Source organism: Neltuma alba, unplaced genomic scaffold (assembly GCF_004799145.2).
Source record: "Neltuma alba isolate B1F8T4 unplaced genomic scaffold, ASM479914v2 tig00011134_pilon, whole genome shotgun sequence".
Lineage (NCBI taxonomy): Eukaryota > Viridiplantae > Streptophyta > Magnoliopsida > Fabales > Fabaceae > Neltuma > Neltuma alba.
In genome coordinates this window covers 159,502-179,993 of record NW_021635870.1, presented here as the reverse complement: position 1 = coordinate 179,993, position 20,492 = coordinate 159,502, and the positions used below count along the sequence as shown (strand labels likewise).

Genomic DNA, 20,492 nt, shown 5'->3' with positions numbered 1-20,492 from the left:
AAATATGAGAAATTGGTCTTATATTTAGGATCAAAACCAACTCAGGAATTGGGTCATATATTAAAGACCAGAGGAGTATTAACGTACGGTATATATGCATACAAGCATCATACTTGTACTATACTTAGTTAGGGATTTAATTTGTTCTCAAATATAAGGCTTAATTTATTTTATCTATTATGTTTATCTATTTTCTCTTAAAATAATTCTTTTTATATGTTAGAAGTTTGAGGAAATGGTGACTCCGTTGCACATTATTGATAAAATTATTTTTGAAAAGACAATAGTTATTTAATAAAATAATTAATTTAATTGACTAGCTTAATTAAAAAACCGAGGGACAAAAAATTGGTGGTAGTTGTCAGGAATCCAGCGGAAAAATGGTGGTATTATTTTCAGGTTTTTTGGTCTGTTCAGAGTTTGGCGCGGCTGGCCATGACTTTAGGGCGCAAGGCTGAAGTCGTTAAAAAAAGAGTTTTAACGACTGAAAAATTTGTTAAATATACCATTTTAATGTGTGAAGAAGGAAGGTGGGTATCATTGCTCGATGACCTCAATGCAAACGTCACATGCCTTACAAATTAAAAGTTATACAATTTTCAACTGGAATGATCACGTCGTACGAGTGTATGGAATCCAGTCAAACTTCTATTCTTTTCTTCTTCTTTTTTTGTATTAAAAAAAATCCATGGATCAAAATCCCTACAAATTTTAATAATAGCTTTCAGTCCTAAATAGAAAATTTATTTTTTAGTATAAATTGTATTGTAAAATATAGAGTAACAAATTGTAGCTTGATTGACTAATCTTTCTTGCTGCTGGAGGAACGTAGTAATAGTAGCAAACTGAAGACTTGGAAGGTAAAAGATCTGTTGTCCTTGTTCAGGGGACTTTCTTTTTGTCTGTTTTTTTTTTTTCCCTTTCCTTTTGCCAGAATTCTTTCGCTCTTCTTGATTGTGAGATTGCGTGTGTTTTGGCGGGTGTGTCTGAGGTTATGTATCCCTTCCCAGTTCACCGCACAGTGTTACAAAATAATAGGTTTAATATAAACTTCAGTTTTTTAAATTTATTATCATTTTAGTTTTGATCTTTCAAATTTCAAATCATAGGCTTTAGTCATTTTTTTATATAAATTATTAGTTCTCATAATCTAATAAAAACTTGAACAATTTTACCTTTTGAGAGATCAAAACTTATGATTTGAAATCCGATAAATCAAAATTAAAATAAATGCAAATTTGAGGGATGAAAGATGGGAAAATATTGGCAATGCAGGTCAAAGAATTTAGCACTACGACAGCGTCATTATCTTATCACAATGTCGCAATTAACAAAAGCCACTGGTCAAGGCCAAAAACAAAAGCCGCTGGTCAGAGCTTGGCTGGCCGGTAATCCAGTTTTTCATGGGATAATAATGAATTTTCATGAAAAATGTTAATTTGAAAACGAGGCATGGCAGAGACTTCTGGAACCTATAGAAACAGTTTTGTTTAACCATGTACTTGTTGACCCAGGTTAAAAAAAAAAAAAAATAACCATCTACATGTTGACCATCAAATTATAACAATATTTCTGATCTTTAATATAAAAATTTGTTTAATCTTTATTTCAGTTCTCAATATAAGACTTAAATTCACTTTATTTATCATATTTATTTATTTTTTAAGATAGTATTTGTAATAATGATAATTCTAACTAACATATTTGATCAGTAAGGATATTTTTAAAAAAATAACACAAATTTATTAAAAATAACCAACTTAGTTAGTTTTTTTTAGTTTATTCAAATTAATAAACCAACTCTTATATTTAGAATCAGACTGAGTTGGATAATGATTTAATATGCGAAAAGTTCACTCAAACTGAAATTAAAATTGTTCAATTCAATGCGAAACAGTTATGCAGAATTTTTCTGACCAAAAATTATAATATAAACAGACTCCTATAAAGATTTTTTTTTTGGAGTGAAAAAATAGATGGAAGCGTAAAACACGCTACAAAATACAATGAATCAATGGGGGAAAAAATTATTGGATGGCTTGCCTCTTTGTTTGGTTTTTCATAAAAAGTTACTCCTCCGGTCCTAATTATAAGACCCAATTGACTTATTTGAGGAGATTAAGGAAGCAAGTTAAGTTGGTTATTTATAATAAATAAGTGTTGTCATTCATAAAATATCCTTGCTAATTAAGTATATTGGCTAAAACTATCATTATTAGAAGGATTATCTTGGAAAAAAATGCATAAATATAAGAGACAAAATGGATTGGGTCCTATAATTAGGACCAAATAAAAAGTCAAATTGGGTCTTATAATAAGGACCGGAAGAGTATTACATATTCCTTTTGAAGCCCACGTTCCAACATTCCAGACAATTAGGTTCTGCGCCGTATATTATACGAAATTGGAGTTTTTTTTTTTTACCTGAAAATTCGAGGTGTTGTTTATGATTTGGAGATGCAATGTCAGTCTCTATAAATTTTATATTATACCTCGGTATCTAATATAAGAGTTTGTTTAATTTTTATTTTAATTTTAAATATAAGATTTTAATTCATTTTATCTCTTATATTTATTTATTTTTTTCAAGACACTTCTTGAAATAATAATTGTTGTAACTAATACACTTGATTAGTAAAAAATATTTTAGAAAAGACAACGTATATTCATCATAAATAACTAATCTAATTAATTTTTTTAATATACTCAAATTAGTTAATTAATTTTTATATTAAAGATCGGATAATATATAAATATTGAGATGGAGATCGTATGAAGAAAGGCGACGGAGTGAGTTGGCATTATTGGAATCCTATTGAAAATGATAAAAATGACCTTCTGAAGTAATAATTCCATGTTTTCTTTTTATTGGTAATTCAAGAATTAGTTTTTAAAAATATAAAATTTATTTCAGTAATTTTTGAAATTTAATATGATGATTTTAATAAAAAGACATTTAGAGGATATTTTAGAAACACAGGCAAAAAAAATTTAATGGGTCGAGGTTACTTCCTAGGGGAAAAAACAGGGGAAGCAGGGTGAGTTGAGTTAGTATATATGGCTTTGACGTTACCGTCTTGATATTTGATTTTGAGATAACCTTTAATCATCATATGTATGTACTCCTCCGGTCCTTATTATAAGACCCAATTTGACTTTTTATTTGGTCAGACCCAATCCATTTTGTCTCTTATATTTATGTATTTTTTTCCAAGATAATCCTTCTAATAATGATAGTTTTAGCCAATATACTTAATTAGCAAGGATATTTTAGGAATGACAACACTTATTTATTATAAATAACCAACTTAACTTACTTCCTTAATCTCTTCAAATAAGTCAATTGGGTCTTATAATTAAGACCGGAGGAGTATATAGATTTTTGTTAATGAAATGATGGAATGAATGCTTGAATTTGACGAGGATTATTAAGCGCTGGTGCCAGACGCTATCAAGACATGGGAAATTAAAAAATTTAAATCAAATTTCTTATATTTATTATATCAGGTTCTTTAATTACGTATGACTATATTTTTTTTCATGTGAATTTATAATTAAAAATTTATTAAATGATAGTATTTTAAAAATAAGATACATCATTATGTATAATTAGAAAACTTGATATAATATAAGACCTCGTTTGTTTTTATTTTGGTTCTAAATATAAAACCCTAATTTATTTTGTCTCTCATATTTATAAATTTTTTTCAAGATAGTCCTTCAAATAGTAGTGATTCTACCTAATATACTTGATAAGTAAGGATATTTTAGGAAAGACAATACCTATTTATTACAAATAACTAACTTAATTTATTTATTTAATCTGCTCAAATTAGTCAATTAGTTTTTATAATTATGATCAAAAATTGATGTAGGTATTTTTTTGGTTTAAATCACTATTAGCTGACTTACGAATGCCATACATCAAAAGGAAAGGGCCTGGAACATGCCCGTGAGCTTCCGAGCAAGGCTCTTCGGACTTCATATTCTTTCTTGACGACCATAATCTCTTCTTTTATTTGCTGTTCCCGTCCTAACTAGCATTATCTGCGCAAATAGCCAAGTCCCGTCAACCCTACCAGAGTCAACCCCACGCTTGTGGTTTTGAATTCCCGCTCATTCGTTCTGGATACTATTTTTTGGCACTACCTTTAATTCTTAATATAAAGCCTAATTTAATTTTTAATTTAATTCTAAATATATAAGACACAATTTTACTTTAATTTTTATATTTATTTATTTTTTTTAAAATTCTTTCTAGGCACAAATTTACTTTTTTTTTTATATTTATTTATTTGTTTAAAACAATCTTTCTAATAGTTACACATGTTAAAAATTTCATCAAATAATAGTTCTAGTTAATACATATTAGTAAAAGTATTTTAGAAAAAATAACACCTATTTATTATAAATAACTAACTTAATAAAAAATTTTAATATATTCAAATTAATTAATTAATTTTTATATAAAACGCGCGCGTGCACAACCTTACCAGGAACAGGTTTATTGTGGATTCTTTCTGTAAGAGAAGACAAGCTTTCCCAGACATACCATCAATCTTTGTGGGGCATCGTCAAAATCCTATTGCTAGATGCATGTAATGCTCCCATAGGCCGTATTAAATTATTCTAGAAAAACAAATTAAGCTAAGAATTTGAACAGAAGCCACATCATTATAACGTCCACTTCGCAGAAAAAATATAAAGAGGAGGACGTCATATCTGGTGTTACGCATGATAATGATAGGACTCAAGAGCCGAGGTTCGAGGAAAGTAACGTAGCTCAAAATCACCATCACTTTTTTAACATTTTTACTTCGCCGTCGGGAAGGGTTTAGTCCAACCACGAGACCTCAATATCTCATTCACATCTCTTGAAAGTCTTCTCCAAGTCATCCTTAGCTCGGCGTACCCCTCCCTCACTTCGCCTCCACTCCATCTCATTCGTCTTTACGGTAAGTCACTTTTATGTTATCCACGTGGCATCTCAGCTTCCCACTATCGTTGAAGCTCCCTTTTATGGTTCGTCGGAAGGTCCCATGAAGCCGCCTCTCTCAATTGTGTGCCTATATATGTATGTATATATATTTTGAGATTATATATAATAATGTGAGCACGCCGCTGCTTCACGCCTTTGTTTTCATCATCCCAGCCACACCAAAATGACTGATAGTAATCCTCCGAGACCACCAGATCCACCCCAGAGCGATTTCACAGGCCATAATCCTTTCGATGAGGTCTCTGAATTCTTCAACTTCGAGGATGACGATGAGGAACCTGATCAGTTAAGGATAGTTTCTGGACAAGTCCCGAATCAGCACGTCTACCAAAGCATTGAAGTAAGTGGATTTGGAGGAAGCACTGCCAACCCTTCTGAGGGGTCTTCCAGTAGTAAGCGAAATTCTTCACTTATTGGAGTTTGTTGTTCTCGTTGTGTGATGTACAGTCCATAATCCGGTGAAGCTTTATATTCTTAATTCTGAGCGCTCATTAGAATATCTGGCCATGTTTTTTAGGAGACATTAGCAGCAGTGGGGAGGGGAACGTCAGAGATAGATTTGCGTTCAGAACACTGTCAGAGGTAGAGATAATGGACGATGGGTACAAGTGGAGAAAGTATGGGAAGAAGATGGTGAAGAACAGCCCCAACCCGAGGTACACGCATGCCTGTAATGCTATTTAATTTTCGAACTATCTGGTACTGAGGTAGTGTTACAAAGGTATGCATGATAGGATTAATAACAAGAAACATGAAGATGATGATGAGCAGGAACGATGAATGCCAGCTTCACGGCGCTTTAGTAGTTTAATTCATCCTTTTCACTTTGGATTTTGTTCATGTGTGCTCATAGACCTAGACTAACACTGGCTAGCCTGGAACATGCTGATGCTTATAGAATGTGACTAATTGCAGGAATTACTATAGGTGTTCGGTGGAGGGATGCCCGGTGAAAAAGAGAGTTGAGAGAGACAAAGACGATCCGAGGTATGTCATAACAACCTACGAAGGCGTCCACACCCACCTAAGCTTTAGCTAGCTACCTGCCTGCCTCCAACATTACAAGAGGTTTTCACAGTTTTGTTGCCTACCGTGTCTAGACATGCATGGCCTGTTGTTATCTTATCAAGTAGTATTCCGTGGCATTCGACACTGATGCCATGAGTTAGAGTCGTCAGTTATTGTTCTTGTAATATTAGCTCATCACTTTTGAGGATTATGAGGATCAGAAGGCTTCTGGGTGGGGGTGGTACAGATCATATATATATATATGGGAGATACTTCCATACTTAAATAAGAAAAGTACCCTCTAGCCTGCTCGACTTTGGTTGCCAACATGAAGTCAAAGAAACAGAAGACGTAATTTCCAATGAATAAAGCCTCTACGATAGCGAGAAAACGAAATCATTTACTCTGTGATATATGCAGATCCATTTTCTGTCAAAGTCAGATCTCCGAAAAAAGGAAAAGGACGAGAGGCATAGGTCCTGCAAGAATAGAAATAGATTAATGTAGGTCTCGATCACTTCTTTAATTTCTTTCTTTCTTTCCATCCCTTTGATTTAGCTGAAATATAGTTTTACAAAGATGATGCATGGTTGATTCCCGTCGTAGCAACTATGAAATTGAATCACACAGTATCAGTTCCGAACCACGCATGAACAACTTGCACTAAACATCAGCGAAGGAAGTCTCAGACATGATAATGAATGTCATTTGAAATATATACGTCAAAAACATTTTCTTCTATTTGCAGCCCAAAGCCCCAAACCAAGAGGATGGGAAAATGTCCGCTTGTCAGGAAGACGGGGTAAATAAGAATGAATAAATGGAAAACCGAAATGCATGGTTCTCCCCAAAAATTGCAGTTTCTTTTCTATTTTTGTCTCTTTGGTCGTGTCATTTTTCATATCTAATAATAATTGCAACGCCCTGGCCCAAATAATAATAATAATATTGCAGCCCCATTGGTGCACGTTTGGATAAGATTCCAAATTCGAATCATGCGTTAACATATTTGTGTGCCCTGCCATGGTCACAAATTGTCTTTATAAGTAGTACCATCTCTTATTCTAATTAGAAGACCTCAATTATAGATTATAAATGAAATCTTATAATTAAGATTGGAGGTAGTAATATTTAAACAGCAATTTCCTTAATCTCTCATATAAAACAAGTTGAAATTTGGTCGGATCTCAAATTTCATGTTCTTCCAATACATAAACCTTCGGTTTATACACTTTTGGGCAGCTTGTCGTTGCACTGTGCAGACTGCAGCCCCACAATACCAGCAGAGGCTAACGCCATTGGAGAAGTTCAAGGAGCAATCCCTCAACCTCTACGAGAGCTGAAATTGAAGCCCCTTTATAGAACAAGTCGTGAAATACGAAAAGATACCCCCCCCAAAAAAAAACCTGTTTAAATAATTATTTTTAAAAAAATATCCAAAAGAGTTCGTTGTTAGATTATAATAACATTATACTCCTCTGGTCCTTAATATAAGACCTATTTAACTAATTGATTAGATTAAAAAAATTATGTAAGTTAGTTAATTATAAGAAAAGTGGCACATTTTTTTAAAATATCATAATCATTTTTCTTAATATCCCTCTCCATCTTCTACTTGATTATGACTGAGAGAGTATTCATAAGAGTAATTTAGAAAAAATTGATAAATATAAGAAATGGGTCTTATATTTAGAACCAAAACCAACTCAAGAATCGAGTCCTATATTAAGAATCGGAGGAGTGCTATGTATGTACCCCACCTGCCCATACATAGAGCTCTGTTGTTATTGTATAATGCAAAACCGTGAAATGTAGGATAAAAGAATCGTTCGCAAATATATCTATTTATAGGTCGTAAATTTCTGACTTTTGGATTAATTATATAATACTCTTTCGGTTCTTAATATAAGACTCATTTAACTAATTTGATTAAATTAAGGAAGTTAGACAAATTAGTTAATTATAAAAAATGTGACATGTTTTTTTCTAAAATACCATAATCATCTTTCTTAATACCCTTCTTCCTCTTCTACTTGATTATGGTTGATGGAGTATCCATAAGGATAATTGAGAGAAAATTGATAAATATGAGAAATGGGTCTTTATTTAGGACAAAAAACTAACTCAACAATTGAGTCCTATATTAAGGACCGGAGGAGTAAATGGCGATAACATATGTTATGAAATTAAATCAATGATTAAAAATTTGCTAGAGACAAATGGAGTTAATAAGAAATGAAGTCCCGCCACCCCCATAAATAAGGATTAAGATGTCATTATCAGTCATAGACATTATATTATTATTTAACAGTAATGACTTAAGTATTGCTTTTCAATGAAAAAACACAAAATATAATTTTATCTAGGAAAAATTTTAGAAAAAGAATTCTGAAATTATCATTTTCCAATTCAAATACTTAAAAATTAAAAATAATAGAGGACTAAGTGGTACCTAATGTGATATTTTCCAAACATAGTTAAATAACTAAAATAATCTTATGTTAAAAAATTTATTAACAAGTGCTGAACTGCTGATAACAACTGGTTTGTTTTCAAGCCTAGAACAGAAAGAAACAGAACTCACAGCATGACAGAAGTACAGAACAAGCATATGAATTCAAGATAAGAATCGTCGTCTTCTCAAAAGAGTCCAGAGAGAGGAGCGGGAATCTAGTGATGCACTCCGATGGAAGCAATTTTATAGCTATCTTACGACACTACCGTGAAGATTATGTCACGCTCTTCGCAGCGGAATTTGCTCCCTGACGTTGTCGTCAGGAGGCTCACTCGTTTGCTTGTAGCATCTCGCCTTCGCTCCGGCTATAAGACCTCCTCTCAACTTCAACTCTCCCATCTCCTTCATTTTGTACACTGTAACACCATTTTCTCTTACTTTCTCTATTTTCTGTTCTTAGTTTTGGTTCTCTTTTGTCTTGCCTTGTGCCTTTTTCTGCGCATTATCTGTTGATATAAGCAAAGACGTGGGTTTAGGCTGGTGAGCCTTTACATTTAGAAGCTGCAATTGTAATACCACCTAAAAATTTCACATTACAAGTGTTGCTACTGATAACGACTATATCTCTGCAAATGGAGTGCTGACAATTAATTTGGCAATTTTTGTTCGAGAACTTGGCTTGGTGCTACTATATATTGTTTGAAGATGACCCTAACTGTGTTTATCTTGCAGCTTTGAGGGAGATGCCTATCGCCATCGAAACTGATAAACCGAAAGTTCAGCATTATGAATTACCGACCTCTTTCTTCAAGCTGGTGCTCGGCAGGAATCTCAAATACAGGTAAACCTTGTTATATAGCTTGCTCGATCATCCGTAATCAAGCACTTTACTGCATTTATTCAAGTAAGTATACGCAGAAAAAACTCAAGAAGTGTAAATGTACACGAGATGTAACCCATCATCATTATACAAATTAGTAAGGTGTAAGTTTGTGCTCAAACTAATGTGCCCAAAACAGAGGGTCAAGGTTGGAGACGTGACTAAATGAATGCACTCTTGCAGTTCTTGTTTCTGCGTCAATGACACTGGACGATGCTGAAGAAGCAATGTTAGAACTATACTGTGAGAGATCACGCATGAAAGATGGTCATACCGTCCTCGACATTGGATGTGGCTGGGGGTCGCTGTGCATATACATTGCAAAGAAGTACAGTAATTCCAGAGTTACAGGGATCTCCTACTCCACAACCCAGAAAGCGTATGTAGAGGAGAAGTGTAGGTACGCTGCTAGATTGGTACCAGCGTTTTGCAAATTAAACCGCATATGATGACCCGACTTATTTTCCCTGTGCTCTTTTCAGGGATCTTATGCTGCAAAATGTGGAGATCGTTGTCGCAGATATTAGCACATTCGAAATGGATGCTTCCTATGACAGAGTATTTTCCATAGGAATGTTTGAGGTTCGATTTTGTGCTTCATGTCATGCAGATAATCTATATGAAGGCGTGCTTTATTTTAATTTGTTTTCACGTGTTGATAGACTTGTCTCATGATATAGCATATGAAGAATTATAAAGATCTTCTCAGGAAAATAGCCGGTTGGCTGAAGGAAGATGGCCTTCTGTTTCTGCATCACTTCTGCCATAAAGCATTTGCTTATCATTTTGAGGTGAAATTTATTTCATGTTAAATAACTTAGCCTCTTTTGGTTTCCGCCTTTCTGGACACTGCTTGATATATAGACAAGACCTGTAAAGTTCCAATGAGATCATTCGTTGACCTTTAGACTTCTTGGCCGATAAACAGGACAAATATGAAGATGACTGGATTACTAGGTATTTCTTTACTGGAGGAACAATGCCTTCCGCAAATCTCCTCCTTTATTTCCAGGTAAGCTTAGTATATGCAACTCGCGCTAGCCTTGTCAATGAAATCGCAGAATCCCGCCAAACTACTTCCTTTTAGTGTTTTTTGTTTTTTTTAATGAATTGAAATCAATTTCCCATTAGTTCTCTGGGGAATTAACATAAGCGCCTCCAAAATAATTATATTTCAATTTTTATATTGCATCCTGAGTTTAACTCACGTAGAAGTAACTTCTTCGTTGGTGTCTGTAGGATGATGTTACTGTTGTTAACCATTGGCTTGTCAACGGTAAACACTATGCAGGGACGAGGTAAGAATAAACTGAATGGCTCTAAAATTTTACAGCGATTCCGAATCACATTAAATCCTTAAATTAAAGGTAAGGTTTTAGTTTACGGTACTCCTGAAGCAAAGATAAATTTATCTTGCAGCGAAGAATGGCTCAAAAGAATGGACCAAAACATGACTACCATCAAGCCGATTATGGAGTCGACATATGGCAAGGAGTCAGCTGCTAAGTGGACTGTCTATTGGAGAACGTTCTTCATAGCCGTAGCAGAACTATTTGGCTACAATAACGGTGAAGAATGGATGATTGCACATTTCCTATTTAAGAAGAAATGAACTTAACCAGAAATCAAATTTTCCTTCCGTCCACCTGGGCATGAGGATTCTAACCAAAGATGCATATTCTGATGACCGTACCTTCATGGATTCAGACGGTGCATTTTGGTTCCCATTTATATGCAATCTCGTGACTGCAAGACCTTAAAAAGGAGCACGTGCGACTCATCATTTTGGTTATAGAAACCTTTCATATTATGCCATTAAAGCTATCGTCAGTGTTCATTTTCCTTTTGCCCAAAGACGTTGTGACATAATATTCTAGTATTCATCCAAAAATAATACAGAAAGAGGGAAAGACTTGTATGATTTTAAAAACTTCGAAGCATATTTTTTTTCCCATCCATAATCCAAACTTAATTTCATAGAACTTCCTTGTGCATCCTCCATCATCATCTCCTTTTCCTCTGAAGTAGACTATGTATTAAACATATCTAAAACCATTCACAAAATATAATATCGTACTATCTATACAGCCCACCCCTTTTATATTGGCATAAGGTTTTACTGTTGATGGTGAAAGATAAAACAATCCTATAGAAATATATCTGTTTGTAGGTTGTAAATAGTTATAACACATCTGTCATGAAATCAAATCAGTGATTAAAAATTTGCTAATGTTGCTGGAGACAAATGGAGCAAATAAGAAAGGAAACACCACCCCCCCCCCCAAAATAAATAAGGATCGAGATGTTATTATCTGTTATAGAAATCATATTATTATTATTTAATAGTAATGAATTTAATATTATTTTTCAATGAGAAAACACAAAAGATAATTTTATCCATAGAGCTTATTTATGAAAAACATGTAACCTTCTATGCAAAATAGCTCAGATCAAGGTGGTACCTGTCACGTGCCACGAACTACAACGCACAGTATAATTATAAGTTTAAAAAAAGAAATAGAGGGGATTAGAGTTCGTAAATACAAACTAGTTTCTATATTCATCATGTTAATGATTAACTACACCATTCAAATACAAATACAGTTGTAAAAATTTAGATTTAAAATTTTTAATTAATAATTTTTAAATAAAAATTATTTTTTAAAAAACTTATAATTAAAAAGTTACACTGATTTTGGATTATCTATGTATTAAAAAATATTTTTAAAAAATTAAAAATATAAAAAAAATTAATTTTTTGATCATTCATATTAAATTTAAATGGTTAAAATAAAACTGGCTGCGTTCTTTTGCGACGCATGCCATTGGCCAAATTATTTGGAAGTCTAGAACTAGAAAGGAAACCGAACACAGGGAACGACACAAGTACAGAACGAGCACGTGAATTCAAGATAAGAATCGCCATCTTCTCAGAGAGTCCGGGGAGAAGAGCGGGAATCCGGTGAGCTCCTATGGAAGCAATTTTACGGCTATCTTACGACACTACCGTGAAGATTATGTCACGCTCTTTGGAGCGGAATTTGCTCCCTGACGTTGTCGTCAGGAGGCTCACTCGTCTGCTTTTAGCATCTCGCCTTCGCTCCGGCTATAAAGCCTCCTCTCAACCTCAACTCTCCGATCTCCTCCATTTTGTACACTGTAATACCATTTTCTCTTCCTTTCTCTATTTCTGTTCTTAGTTCTTGGTTCTCTTCTGTCTTGCCTTTCACTTGTGCCTTTTTCTGCGCATTATCTACTGATATAAGCAAAGACGTGGGTGTCGGCTGGTGAGCCTTTACACTTAGAAGCTGCAATTGTGATACCACCTAAAAATTTCACATTACAAGTGCTGTGAGATCTATTAAGTACTACAGATGGAGATATTGCTAAGTCGAGAAAATTAAGAACTACTGATAACGACTATATGTCGGCAAAAGGAGTGCTAACAATTAATTGAGCAATTTTTGTTCGAGAACTTGGCTTGGTGCTACTATATATTGTTTGAAGATGACCCTAACTATGTTTATCTTGCAGCTTTGAGGGAGATGCCTATCGCCATCGAAACTGATAAACCAAAAGTTCAGCATTATGAATTACCGACCTCTTTCTTCAAGTTGGTGCTGGGCAAGAATCTCAAATACAGGTATTATTTTGATGCATTTCTTTTTCCTTTTCTCTTTGACAACGTAATAATTCATTTTAACCCCGTATCTTTTCATCTTTTAGGTTAATTAGCTTATGAAATGTCTTTTTCGGTCGATTTCTCATAAAGGAACGATAACATGATCGACAGGAAAACCTTGTTATATAGCTTATTCGATTATCCGTAATCAAGTAGTTTACTCTATTTATTCAAGTATGTATATGCAGAAAAAACTCCAGAAATATAAATGTACACGAGGTGTAACTCGTCATCATAATACAAATTATCAACGTGTTTGTGCTCAAGCAAATGTGCCCGAAACAGAGGGTCAAGGTTGAAAACGTGCCTAAATGAATGAACTCTTGCAGTTCTTGTTACTTTTCTTCTGCGTCAAACACACTGGACGATGCTGAAGAAGCAATGTTGGAACTATACTGCGAGAGATCACGCATAAAAGATGGTCATACCGTCCTAGACGTTGGATGTGGCTGGGGATCGCTGTGCATATACATCGCCAAGAAGTACAGTAATTCCAGAGTTACAGGAATCTGCAACTCGACAACCCAGAAAGCGTATATAGAGGAGAAGTGTAGGTATGCTGCTAGATTGGTGCCTTTGCAAATTCAACACCATGTGATGATCTGAATTATTTTCCCTGTGCCCTTTTCAGGGATCTTATGCTGCAAAATGTGGAGATCATTGTTGCAGATATTAGCACATTCGAAATGGATGCTTCTTATGACAGAATATTTTCCATAGAAATGTTTGAGGTTCGATTTTGTGCTTCATGTCATGCAGATAATCTATATGAAGGCGTGTTTTTATTTAATTTTGTGTGTGTTGGTAAGCTTGTTTCATGCTTTCTTGACACAGCATATGAAGAATTATAAAGATCTTCTCAAGAAAATAGCCGGTTGGCTGAAGGAAGATGGCCTTCTGTTTCTCCATCATTTCTGCCATAAGGCATTTGCTTATCATTTTGAGGTGAAATTTATTTCATGTTAAACAACTTAGCCTTTTTGGGATTCCGCCTTTCTGCACACTGCTTGAGATATGGAAGAGGCTTGTAAAGTCCCAATAAATTCGTTAACCTTCAGACTCCTTGACTGATAAACAGGACAAAAATGAAGATGACTGGATTACTAGGTATTTCTTTACTGGAGGAACAATGCCTTCCGCAAATCTCCTCCTTTATTTCCAGGTAAGTTTCCGATATGCAACTTGCGCTGGCTTTGTGAATGAAAACACAGGATCTAACCAAACTGCTACTTTCCTTCTTCTTCTTTTTTAAAGTCAATTTCCCAGTAGTTCTCTGAGGAATTAACATAAGCACCCCCAGAATAATTATATTTCAATTTTATAGTGCATCCTGAGTTTAACTCATATAAGGGTAGCTTTTTCGTTTGTGTCTGTAGGATGATGTTACTGTTGTCAACCATTGGCTTGTCAACGGTAAACACTATGCACAGACGAGGTAAGAATAAACTGAATGGTTCAAATTTACAGCAACTCCGAATCATATTGCATCCTTAAATTAAGGGTAAGTTTTTAGTTTACGGTACTCCTGAAGCAAAAATAAATTTATCTTGCAGCGAAGAATGGCTCAAAAGAATGGACCAAAACTTGACTTCCATCAAGCCGATTATGGAGTCAACATATGGCAAGGAGTCAGCTGTTAAGTGGACTGTCTATTGGAGAACGTTCTTCATAGCCGTAGCAGAACTATTTGGCTACAATAATGGTGAAGAATGGATGGTTGCACATTTCCTATTTAAGAAGAAATGAACTTAACCAGAAATCAAATTTTCCTTCCGTCCACCTGGGCATGAAGATTCCAACCAAAGATGCATATTCTGATGACCGTACCTTCATGGATTCAGACGGTGCATTTTGGTTCCCATTTATATGCAATCTCGTGGCTGCAAGACCTTAAAAAGGAGCACGTGCGACTTATCATTTTGGTTATAGAAAATTAGAAACCTTTCATATTATGCCATTAAAGCTATCATCAGTGTTCATTTTCCTTTTGTCCAAAGACGTTTTGACATAATATTCTAATATTCATCCAAAAATGAAACAGAAAGAGGGAAAGACTTGTATGATTCTAAAAACTTCGAAGCATATTTTTTTCCCATCCATAATCCAAACTTTCATACAACTTCGTTGTGAATCCACCATCATCATTTCCTTTTCCTCTGAAGTAGACCATGGTTTAAAATCATCAAAGACAAAATCTCCTGGAATTGCAGTATTCCAAACAAAGACCTAATAGAGGGGCAGCGGGAATATAAAATACATCATTCACACTTCACGTCCCACCTCCAATCCTCGACTCACCTGCATGAGAATCACAAATTCAGAATTAGGAACTCCCTAAGAAGCCTACCATTTTGTTGAGAAGCTCGTTAAAACGCTAGTTAGGAACACAATATTTTCTTCCCTCAGTTGAATAATAATCCAGATAGTGCGGTCAAAGGTGCAAGCCTCGGCACCTAAGGCGTTGAGCTGAGGTGCCAATCGCCCCTTTGAATCCACACAGCATTTTGGAGACAAAATTCCAAGAGATACAATACGGAACATGTTGTCAACAAAAACAACGGGTTCCAGTTTGTTTAAATTGTATGACCAAATGAAAGGAACGTCTTGCCCCTCTTACATGTTTGATTCAGATTTAACATGTATAAATTGCCCATGTATTACTCATAGGAGATTAAGGCAATGAACTCATGCCATAACCGGATATAAAAAGCGTTTTAGTGACTATTTGTCGGTATTCATGTCATAGAATGTTCACGGGGCTGAACTTGAGGTCATCCTGTACAGAATGGCAACCATTTTTGTGCGTCCGTGTTGTTTTTTTGGGATTTTTTTTTTTGGGGGGGGGGGGGGCGGTGTGTTCTGGGGGTGTTGCGGTTCGCGGCCAGTGAATCATGTAGGAGAAAAGCAAGTGCCATCTGCATCGTAGTCACTAAAACACCCTACTGTTAAACTTATGAGCTGCTGCGAGGATTTCTCCAATTTATATGAAGAGTTAGGCCTGGTTGCTCAAAAAAATCACTTCACCAGCCAATGAACTCAGGCAAATGTTCTGCACTTTTTATATAGGGATGTTAGTTTTCCCCAACAAGGCAGGATACTTCAAAAACACAGTTGTAATATATTATAGACCCTTCATCAAGTAAGTTTGAAGCACAAATAAAGAAAGATTTTAGAGAGCGTAGCTCCTTCCTAGTTTGTACATTCCAATAAATGCTGGATTCCAGGATGAGCATATAATTAAACATCGATAAAATTGAAAAAACAAGGGGCATGATGATCCTGCAAGTTATCTTGGATAATTTCTATTCGAATCGAGCATACGTTATTGAGATGCACCAGATGCAGCACCTTCTCCCAAATCGTCCTGAGCTGTGGAACTGACAACGCCCTCAGCTTCTAAGAAGCGACTCAGATGTTTATCTTCCAAATGTCGCTGTCAACATCCAAAAAAAGAAAAGAAACGTTGCTCAGATAGACGAAATAATGAAAAGCTTAAACTTCTAAGCATGGTCATGGATCCTACAGAAAGGCAAGCTCTGTACTTTTCCCACTCCGAAAGACATTCCTCTTTGTCCCACTGACCCTTCATGAATTTCTCAGCGTACCACCTTCCTGAGAAAAATCTAACATTAAAGAGAGACGAAGAACAGAACCAGGTAGGGGCATGAAGTAAAACATTGAAGAAATAATTTTTGGTTGAGATGATGAAACCCAACCAGAATAACATATAATTGAAACCTGTTGAAGCAATTGTGGTATGCATCTCGAAGGGAGGCGCATGGAGAGGTGGAAGACGAAGAGCCTCTCTTCTGTCTCATAGAGCTGACAGCACAGTTACTCCTTCTACAGTGACCCGTGTTACGCCCGATCGGCCGAATCAACGAGAAGGCTAAACCTATCTTCAGCGTTGAAGCGCCCGCCCTTCAGCCTGGGAGCCACCGAACATTTACGGCGTCTATGAGGTGTTTGGGCAGGGGAAAACAAAAAAATCACGATTTTAAAAATATTTTTATGTATATAAAATAAATAGGTAAAACAGTTTACCTCAATTTATAAAAAAAAAAAAACACTTTTTGGATTACTAAACACCCTTATGTTAGCTGCAGTTTTTGTTTTTGGGTGCTGCAACGCATAATATAATTTTTTTTAATATAACGATAATAAATGGATCAAAAGAAAATTTGATCAGACAACTGTAGTACCCCTTGGCTGCTGGCTGGTTAATGAAATAATTTTTTTACAGCAAAAATGTGAATGCAAGTGTCAGAATTTTGTCTTCGCCACACAAAAAAAATGTGAGAATTTTGTAAGCTTTTTTTTTTAAATTTTTTTATAAAAGAAAAAAGGTAAATGAGAATAAAATTGTAAATGAGTTTTAATATAATGAAATAATTATATTCAATATATAATATAATATATATATTGCTGATTGAGTTCAGAATATTTTAAAATAATAAAAAAATATTAAAAAGATAATAATACACTTTCTCACATATTTTATTAGGAATAAATAGAACTATTTCATCAAGGTCATTAAAAAAATGAGATTCGATGAAGCCTGGCAGCTTTTTGATTAGTCCGGCTTTCTTGATGGACGATTTTTTTTTTTTGTTTGAAAAAATAGTTCAAGTGAGCTGAGTTTCAAGACACGTCAACATGAGAGTATATTTTTTAAACTCATAAAGTTTTATATAGATATTAATAAATTCCTCATCAATAAAATTTTGGGAAAATTGAGGAGAAGGACCTAAAAAAATTGGTATTTATGGAGAGGGATCTTAAAAATTGTAATTAATTTGAAGGACCAAAAATTTAAATATGAATTTACAATTACGAAATTATCTTTAGCCAAATCGCTACATTATCTCCAAGACCCATCTCAATATTTGACTATTAGTTATCAATTGAAATATAAATTTATAATTACTAAATTACCCCTCATTAAAATTAAAAACTAAATACAGCAATTAACAAAAAATAGAGTCTTATTTTTCAGTCATTCATATCTGCATGTCCTAGCCTTTCATTCCAATGTGGTTGGAAAAATTTCCAGCTTGCGCAACTGCGATTTTGCCCCTCGTTCCGATGTGGTTGGAAAAATTATTAGTGAAACTTAGATTACGAAGAGGTACTATTTACTTGATTTTCATATTTTGGTTAACACAAAGAACTATATTTATATTCATCTAAAAAGCTTTGTATAGGTAGTGTGATTGTGTTCATATGTATGTATAGTTGGGATTAAATGAAGGTACAAATATATACTTCTATATTCATCCAAAAAGTCTTTATATAGAGACGATGAGAAAATTAGAAAACATTTGGTACAAATAACTACAGGAGGGAAAATAATGTTCAGAATATACATACCGTCCAATAAATAGTCTGCTAGTTGATTCCTTTTAATTTGTCTTCTTTGTTCTAGATTTACAAAAAGACAATTGCTATTAATAAAAATTTTGGGTGCATCAAAGAGAGAGAGAGAGAGAGATCAAGTTTAATTAATAATTAACTGTCAAATTGAGATAGGAGGGTGTTGGAGATAATGCAGGGATTTGATAAAGGGATAATTTGGTAATTGTAAAATTTTATTTTAATTTTTGGTCTTTCAAATTAATTACAATTTTTAAGATCCCTCTTAATAAATACTAATTTTTTTAGGTCCTTCTCCCTAATTTTCCCTTAAATTTTCACATTAATAATAAAATTTAAACTCGTAATTTTATACAGTATAAATTAACTTATTATTAATTAGATTAATTCTTATTAGAATTTTACTTTATTTGTTATTCGTGAATTGAATTACTTTTCATTCCCCAAAAAAAAAAGGGTTGAGATTTGATAGTTGGGGAAGGAATAATTCACTATTACAGACAGAACATTAATCACAGCCAATACGCATGTTTTACACTTTTACTTTTACCGGCACCTTTCATCGGGCGGGGGAAGGAATATGAAACTTCAGGATCAAATGAAGAAAATAGAGGCATTCTACTATTCTAGGACTTCAAGATTCTATAATATTAATAAAAACATCGATTCTTTTTTTTTTTTCCTGGATAAAGAAGCATCGATTCTTTACTTGCATTCGAAGATGTTAAAAAGATGCCTCTATTCATGTGTAGGTTTGAAATTATAAAATTTATTCCGGAAAAAGTTATAAGTTAAAATTTTCGGTGAGAAGTTATAAGTTAAATTGAAAATCATAAAAATCAAGTCAATTAAGACCTTTTTTAAATTAATTTGTGAGTATTTAGTTTTTAAGCATTTACAAGTTACAACTTACTCCATACAATTTTCTTCAGTTCAATAGATTTTTTTCATTTTTTAAAAACAACTTATAAAATTATTTTTACAAAATGAAGTCAAAAAATAAAATCAAACAAGTTATAAAGGTCATCATATCATTGTTAATTGATTTTTCTTCCCCGCTTAAATATCAATATCAACAGGAGATTCCTTAATTGTTATCTCTAAGGTTTCGGATGCCTATAGTCATTATTCTTCTTATCCCAAAAGTCATTCGTGGTCTGTCTCCCAATATGACAGGCGTATTATTCAAGCAACAAAAAATCGAAAGCTCACTAAACCGATTGAAACATTGAGTTAAGAGTCAGTAGGTCAGATCGGGATCTAATCAGAATCAGATCGGTCATATTAAAATAATATAATTTAATTGATAATAACATTTATAAATAATAATCAGTAATCATTCATATTTAATTCTACCAATTAACATTACTTAAATATGTATCTATTTTAAATGTTAATTTTTTTATGTTATTTTTAGATGTTTGAGACAAAAATCCGATGCACTATGTTAAAATATCTCTCTCTCTCTCTCTTTTTTAAATTTTCTACTCTTGCTTCTCTCTTTTTTTTCCTTCTCTCTCCCACGTGACCACTCTTTATTTTTCCCTTCACAACACTCATAGCACCTTGCCCCTTTCTTATTTGAACAACGAACAGGCAGGAAGCACAATACTCTTAAAACACACATCACGGTTCCCCATTTCTCTTTTACAGTTAAATTTTTTTCATCTCAGTATCTTCCTTCTTGTCTTCTAATCGTCTAATTTCTCCTCCCACTCTCTCTCTCTCTCTCTCAGTTTTTTCCCTTGCACAGCTTCAACAGCAAATTATTCTTTATGGTGAAGCCTGGAATGTTGAATCATCTTCTTATTTTTCTTGGATTTTTAGTTTCTAAGCTAAAATGCTTCTTCGCTTCATTTTTCAGCATATTCAGGAGTTCTCTTATAATAAGGTTTGTTCAGTATATCTCTCTTTATTTTTTCTCTTCCTTTCCCTTCTTTTTTTGTTCCCTAGCAAACTCTCTTCTCTTTTTTCCTAGTTTGTACATTTTTAAAAGGTAAAAAAGTTTAAATTGGGTAATCCATCCCAATCAACAGTTACCCAGTGTAACATCAGTTTTTACTGGTTAAACCGGTTTGTCACCGGTTTATTCTAT

At 34.0% G+C, this 20,492-nt stretch overlaps 3 protein-coding genes and 1 pseudogene across 4 annotated transcripts; 3 read left to right on the top strand and 1 right to left on the bottom strand.

The window, feature by feature from the left end:
• The first annotated feature begins 5,085 nt into the window (after positions 1-5,085).
• Positions 5,086-6,439, top strand: LOC114761780 (probable WRKY transcription factor 50). Its single transcript, XM_028951215.1, has 3 exons — positions 5,086-5,391; positions 5,517-5,655; positions 5,915-6,439. The coding sequence occupies exons 1-3, from the start codon at positions 5,163-5,165 to the stop codon at positions 6,036-6,038; spliced, it is 492 nt and encodes a 163-aa protein (XP_028807048.1). The 5' UTR covers positions 5,086-5,162; the 3' UTR covers positions 6,039-6,439.
• A 2,254-nt stretch (positions 6,440-8,693) lies between these two features.
• LOC114761768 ((S)-coclaurine N-methyltransferase-like) lies at positions 8,694-11,124 on the top strand (annotated as a pseudogene).
• Positions 11,125-12,221: 1,097 nt separating this feature from the next.
• On the top strand, positions 12,222-15,089 carry LOC114761767 ((S)-coclaurine N-methyltransferase). Its single transcript, XM_028951198.1, has 8 exons — positions 12,222-12,501; positions 12,877-12,985; positions 13,354-13,578; positions 13,656-13,755; positions 13,859-13,969; positions 14,103-14,186; positions 14,401-14,459; positions 14,578-15,089. The coding sequence occupies exons 1-8, from the start codon at positions 12,315-12,317 to the stop codon at positions 14,768-14,770; spliced, it is 1,068 nt and encodes a 355-aa protein (XP_028807031.1). The 5' UTR covers positions 12,222-12,314; the 3' UTR covers positions 14,771-15,089.
• On the bottom strand, positions 15,025-16,974 carry LOC114761770 (uncharacterized protein At4g33100). Of its 2 annotated transcripts, XM_028951200.1 has the most exons (4): positions 16,763-16,974; positions 16,548-16,632; positions 16,346-16,457; positions 15,025-15,322 (listed from the first exon to the last, which is right to left on the bottom strand). In XM_028951200.1, exons 1-3 carry the CDS (start codon positions 16,840-16,842, stop codon positions 16,347-16,349), a joined length of 276 nt encoding a protein of 91 aa, XP_028807033.1. In that variant the 5' UTR covers positions 16,843-16,974; the 3' UTR covers positions 15,025-15,322; position 16,346. The 2 variants fall into 2 exon arrangements, with proteins under 2 accessions (XP_028807033.1, XP_028807034.1); XM_028951201.1 differs by lacking the exon at positions 15,025-15,322 and having other exon boundaries at positions 16,058-16,457; positions 16,548-16,636; positions 16,763-16,850.
• Positions 16,975-20,492: the final 3,518 nt, after the last annotated feature.

Excerpts from the sequence above, each read along its gene's own strand:
- LOC114761780 (XM_028951215.1), top strand. The coding sequence starts at position 5,163 with ATGACTGATAGTAATCCTCCGAGACCACCAGATCCACCCCAGAGCGAT. Across the intron at positions 5,392-5,516 it reads TTCTGAGGGGTCTTCCAGTA|GAGACATTAGCAGCAGTGGG; the intron begins GTAAGCGAAATT and ends CATGTTTTTTAG. Across the intron at positions 5,656-5,914 it reads AAGAACAGCCCCAACCCGAG|GAATTACTATAGGTGTTCGG; the intron begins GTACACGCATGC and ends GACTAATTGCAG.
- LOC114761767 (XM_028951198.1), top strand. The coding sequence starts at position 12,315 with ATGGAAGCAATTTTACGGCTATCTTACGACACTACCGTGAAGATTATG. Across the intron at positions 13,970-14,102 it reads CATTTGCTTATCATTTTGAG|GACAAAAATGAAGATGACTG; the intron begins GTGAAATTTATT and ends ACTGATAAACAG. Across the intron at positions 14,460-14,577 it reads AAACACTATGCACAGACGAG|CGAAGAATGGCTCAAAAGAA; the intron begins GTAAGAATAAAC and ends TTTATCTTGCAG.
- LOC114761770 (XM_028951200.1), bottom strand. The coding sequence starts at position 16,842 with ATGAGACAGAAGAGAGGCTCTTCGTCTTCCACCTCTCCATGCGCCTCC. Across the intron at positions 16,633-16,762 it reads TACCACAATTGCTTCAACAG|GTGGTACGCTGAGAAATTCA; the intron begins GTTTCAATTATA and ends TTTCTCAGGAAG. Across the intron at positions 16,458-16,547 it reads AGTACAGAGCTTGCCTTTCT|CGACATTTGGAAGATAAACA; the intron begins GTAGGATCCATG and ends GGATGTTGACAG.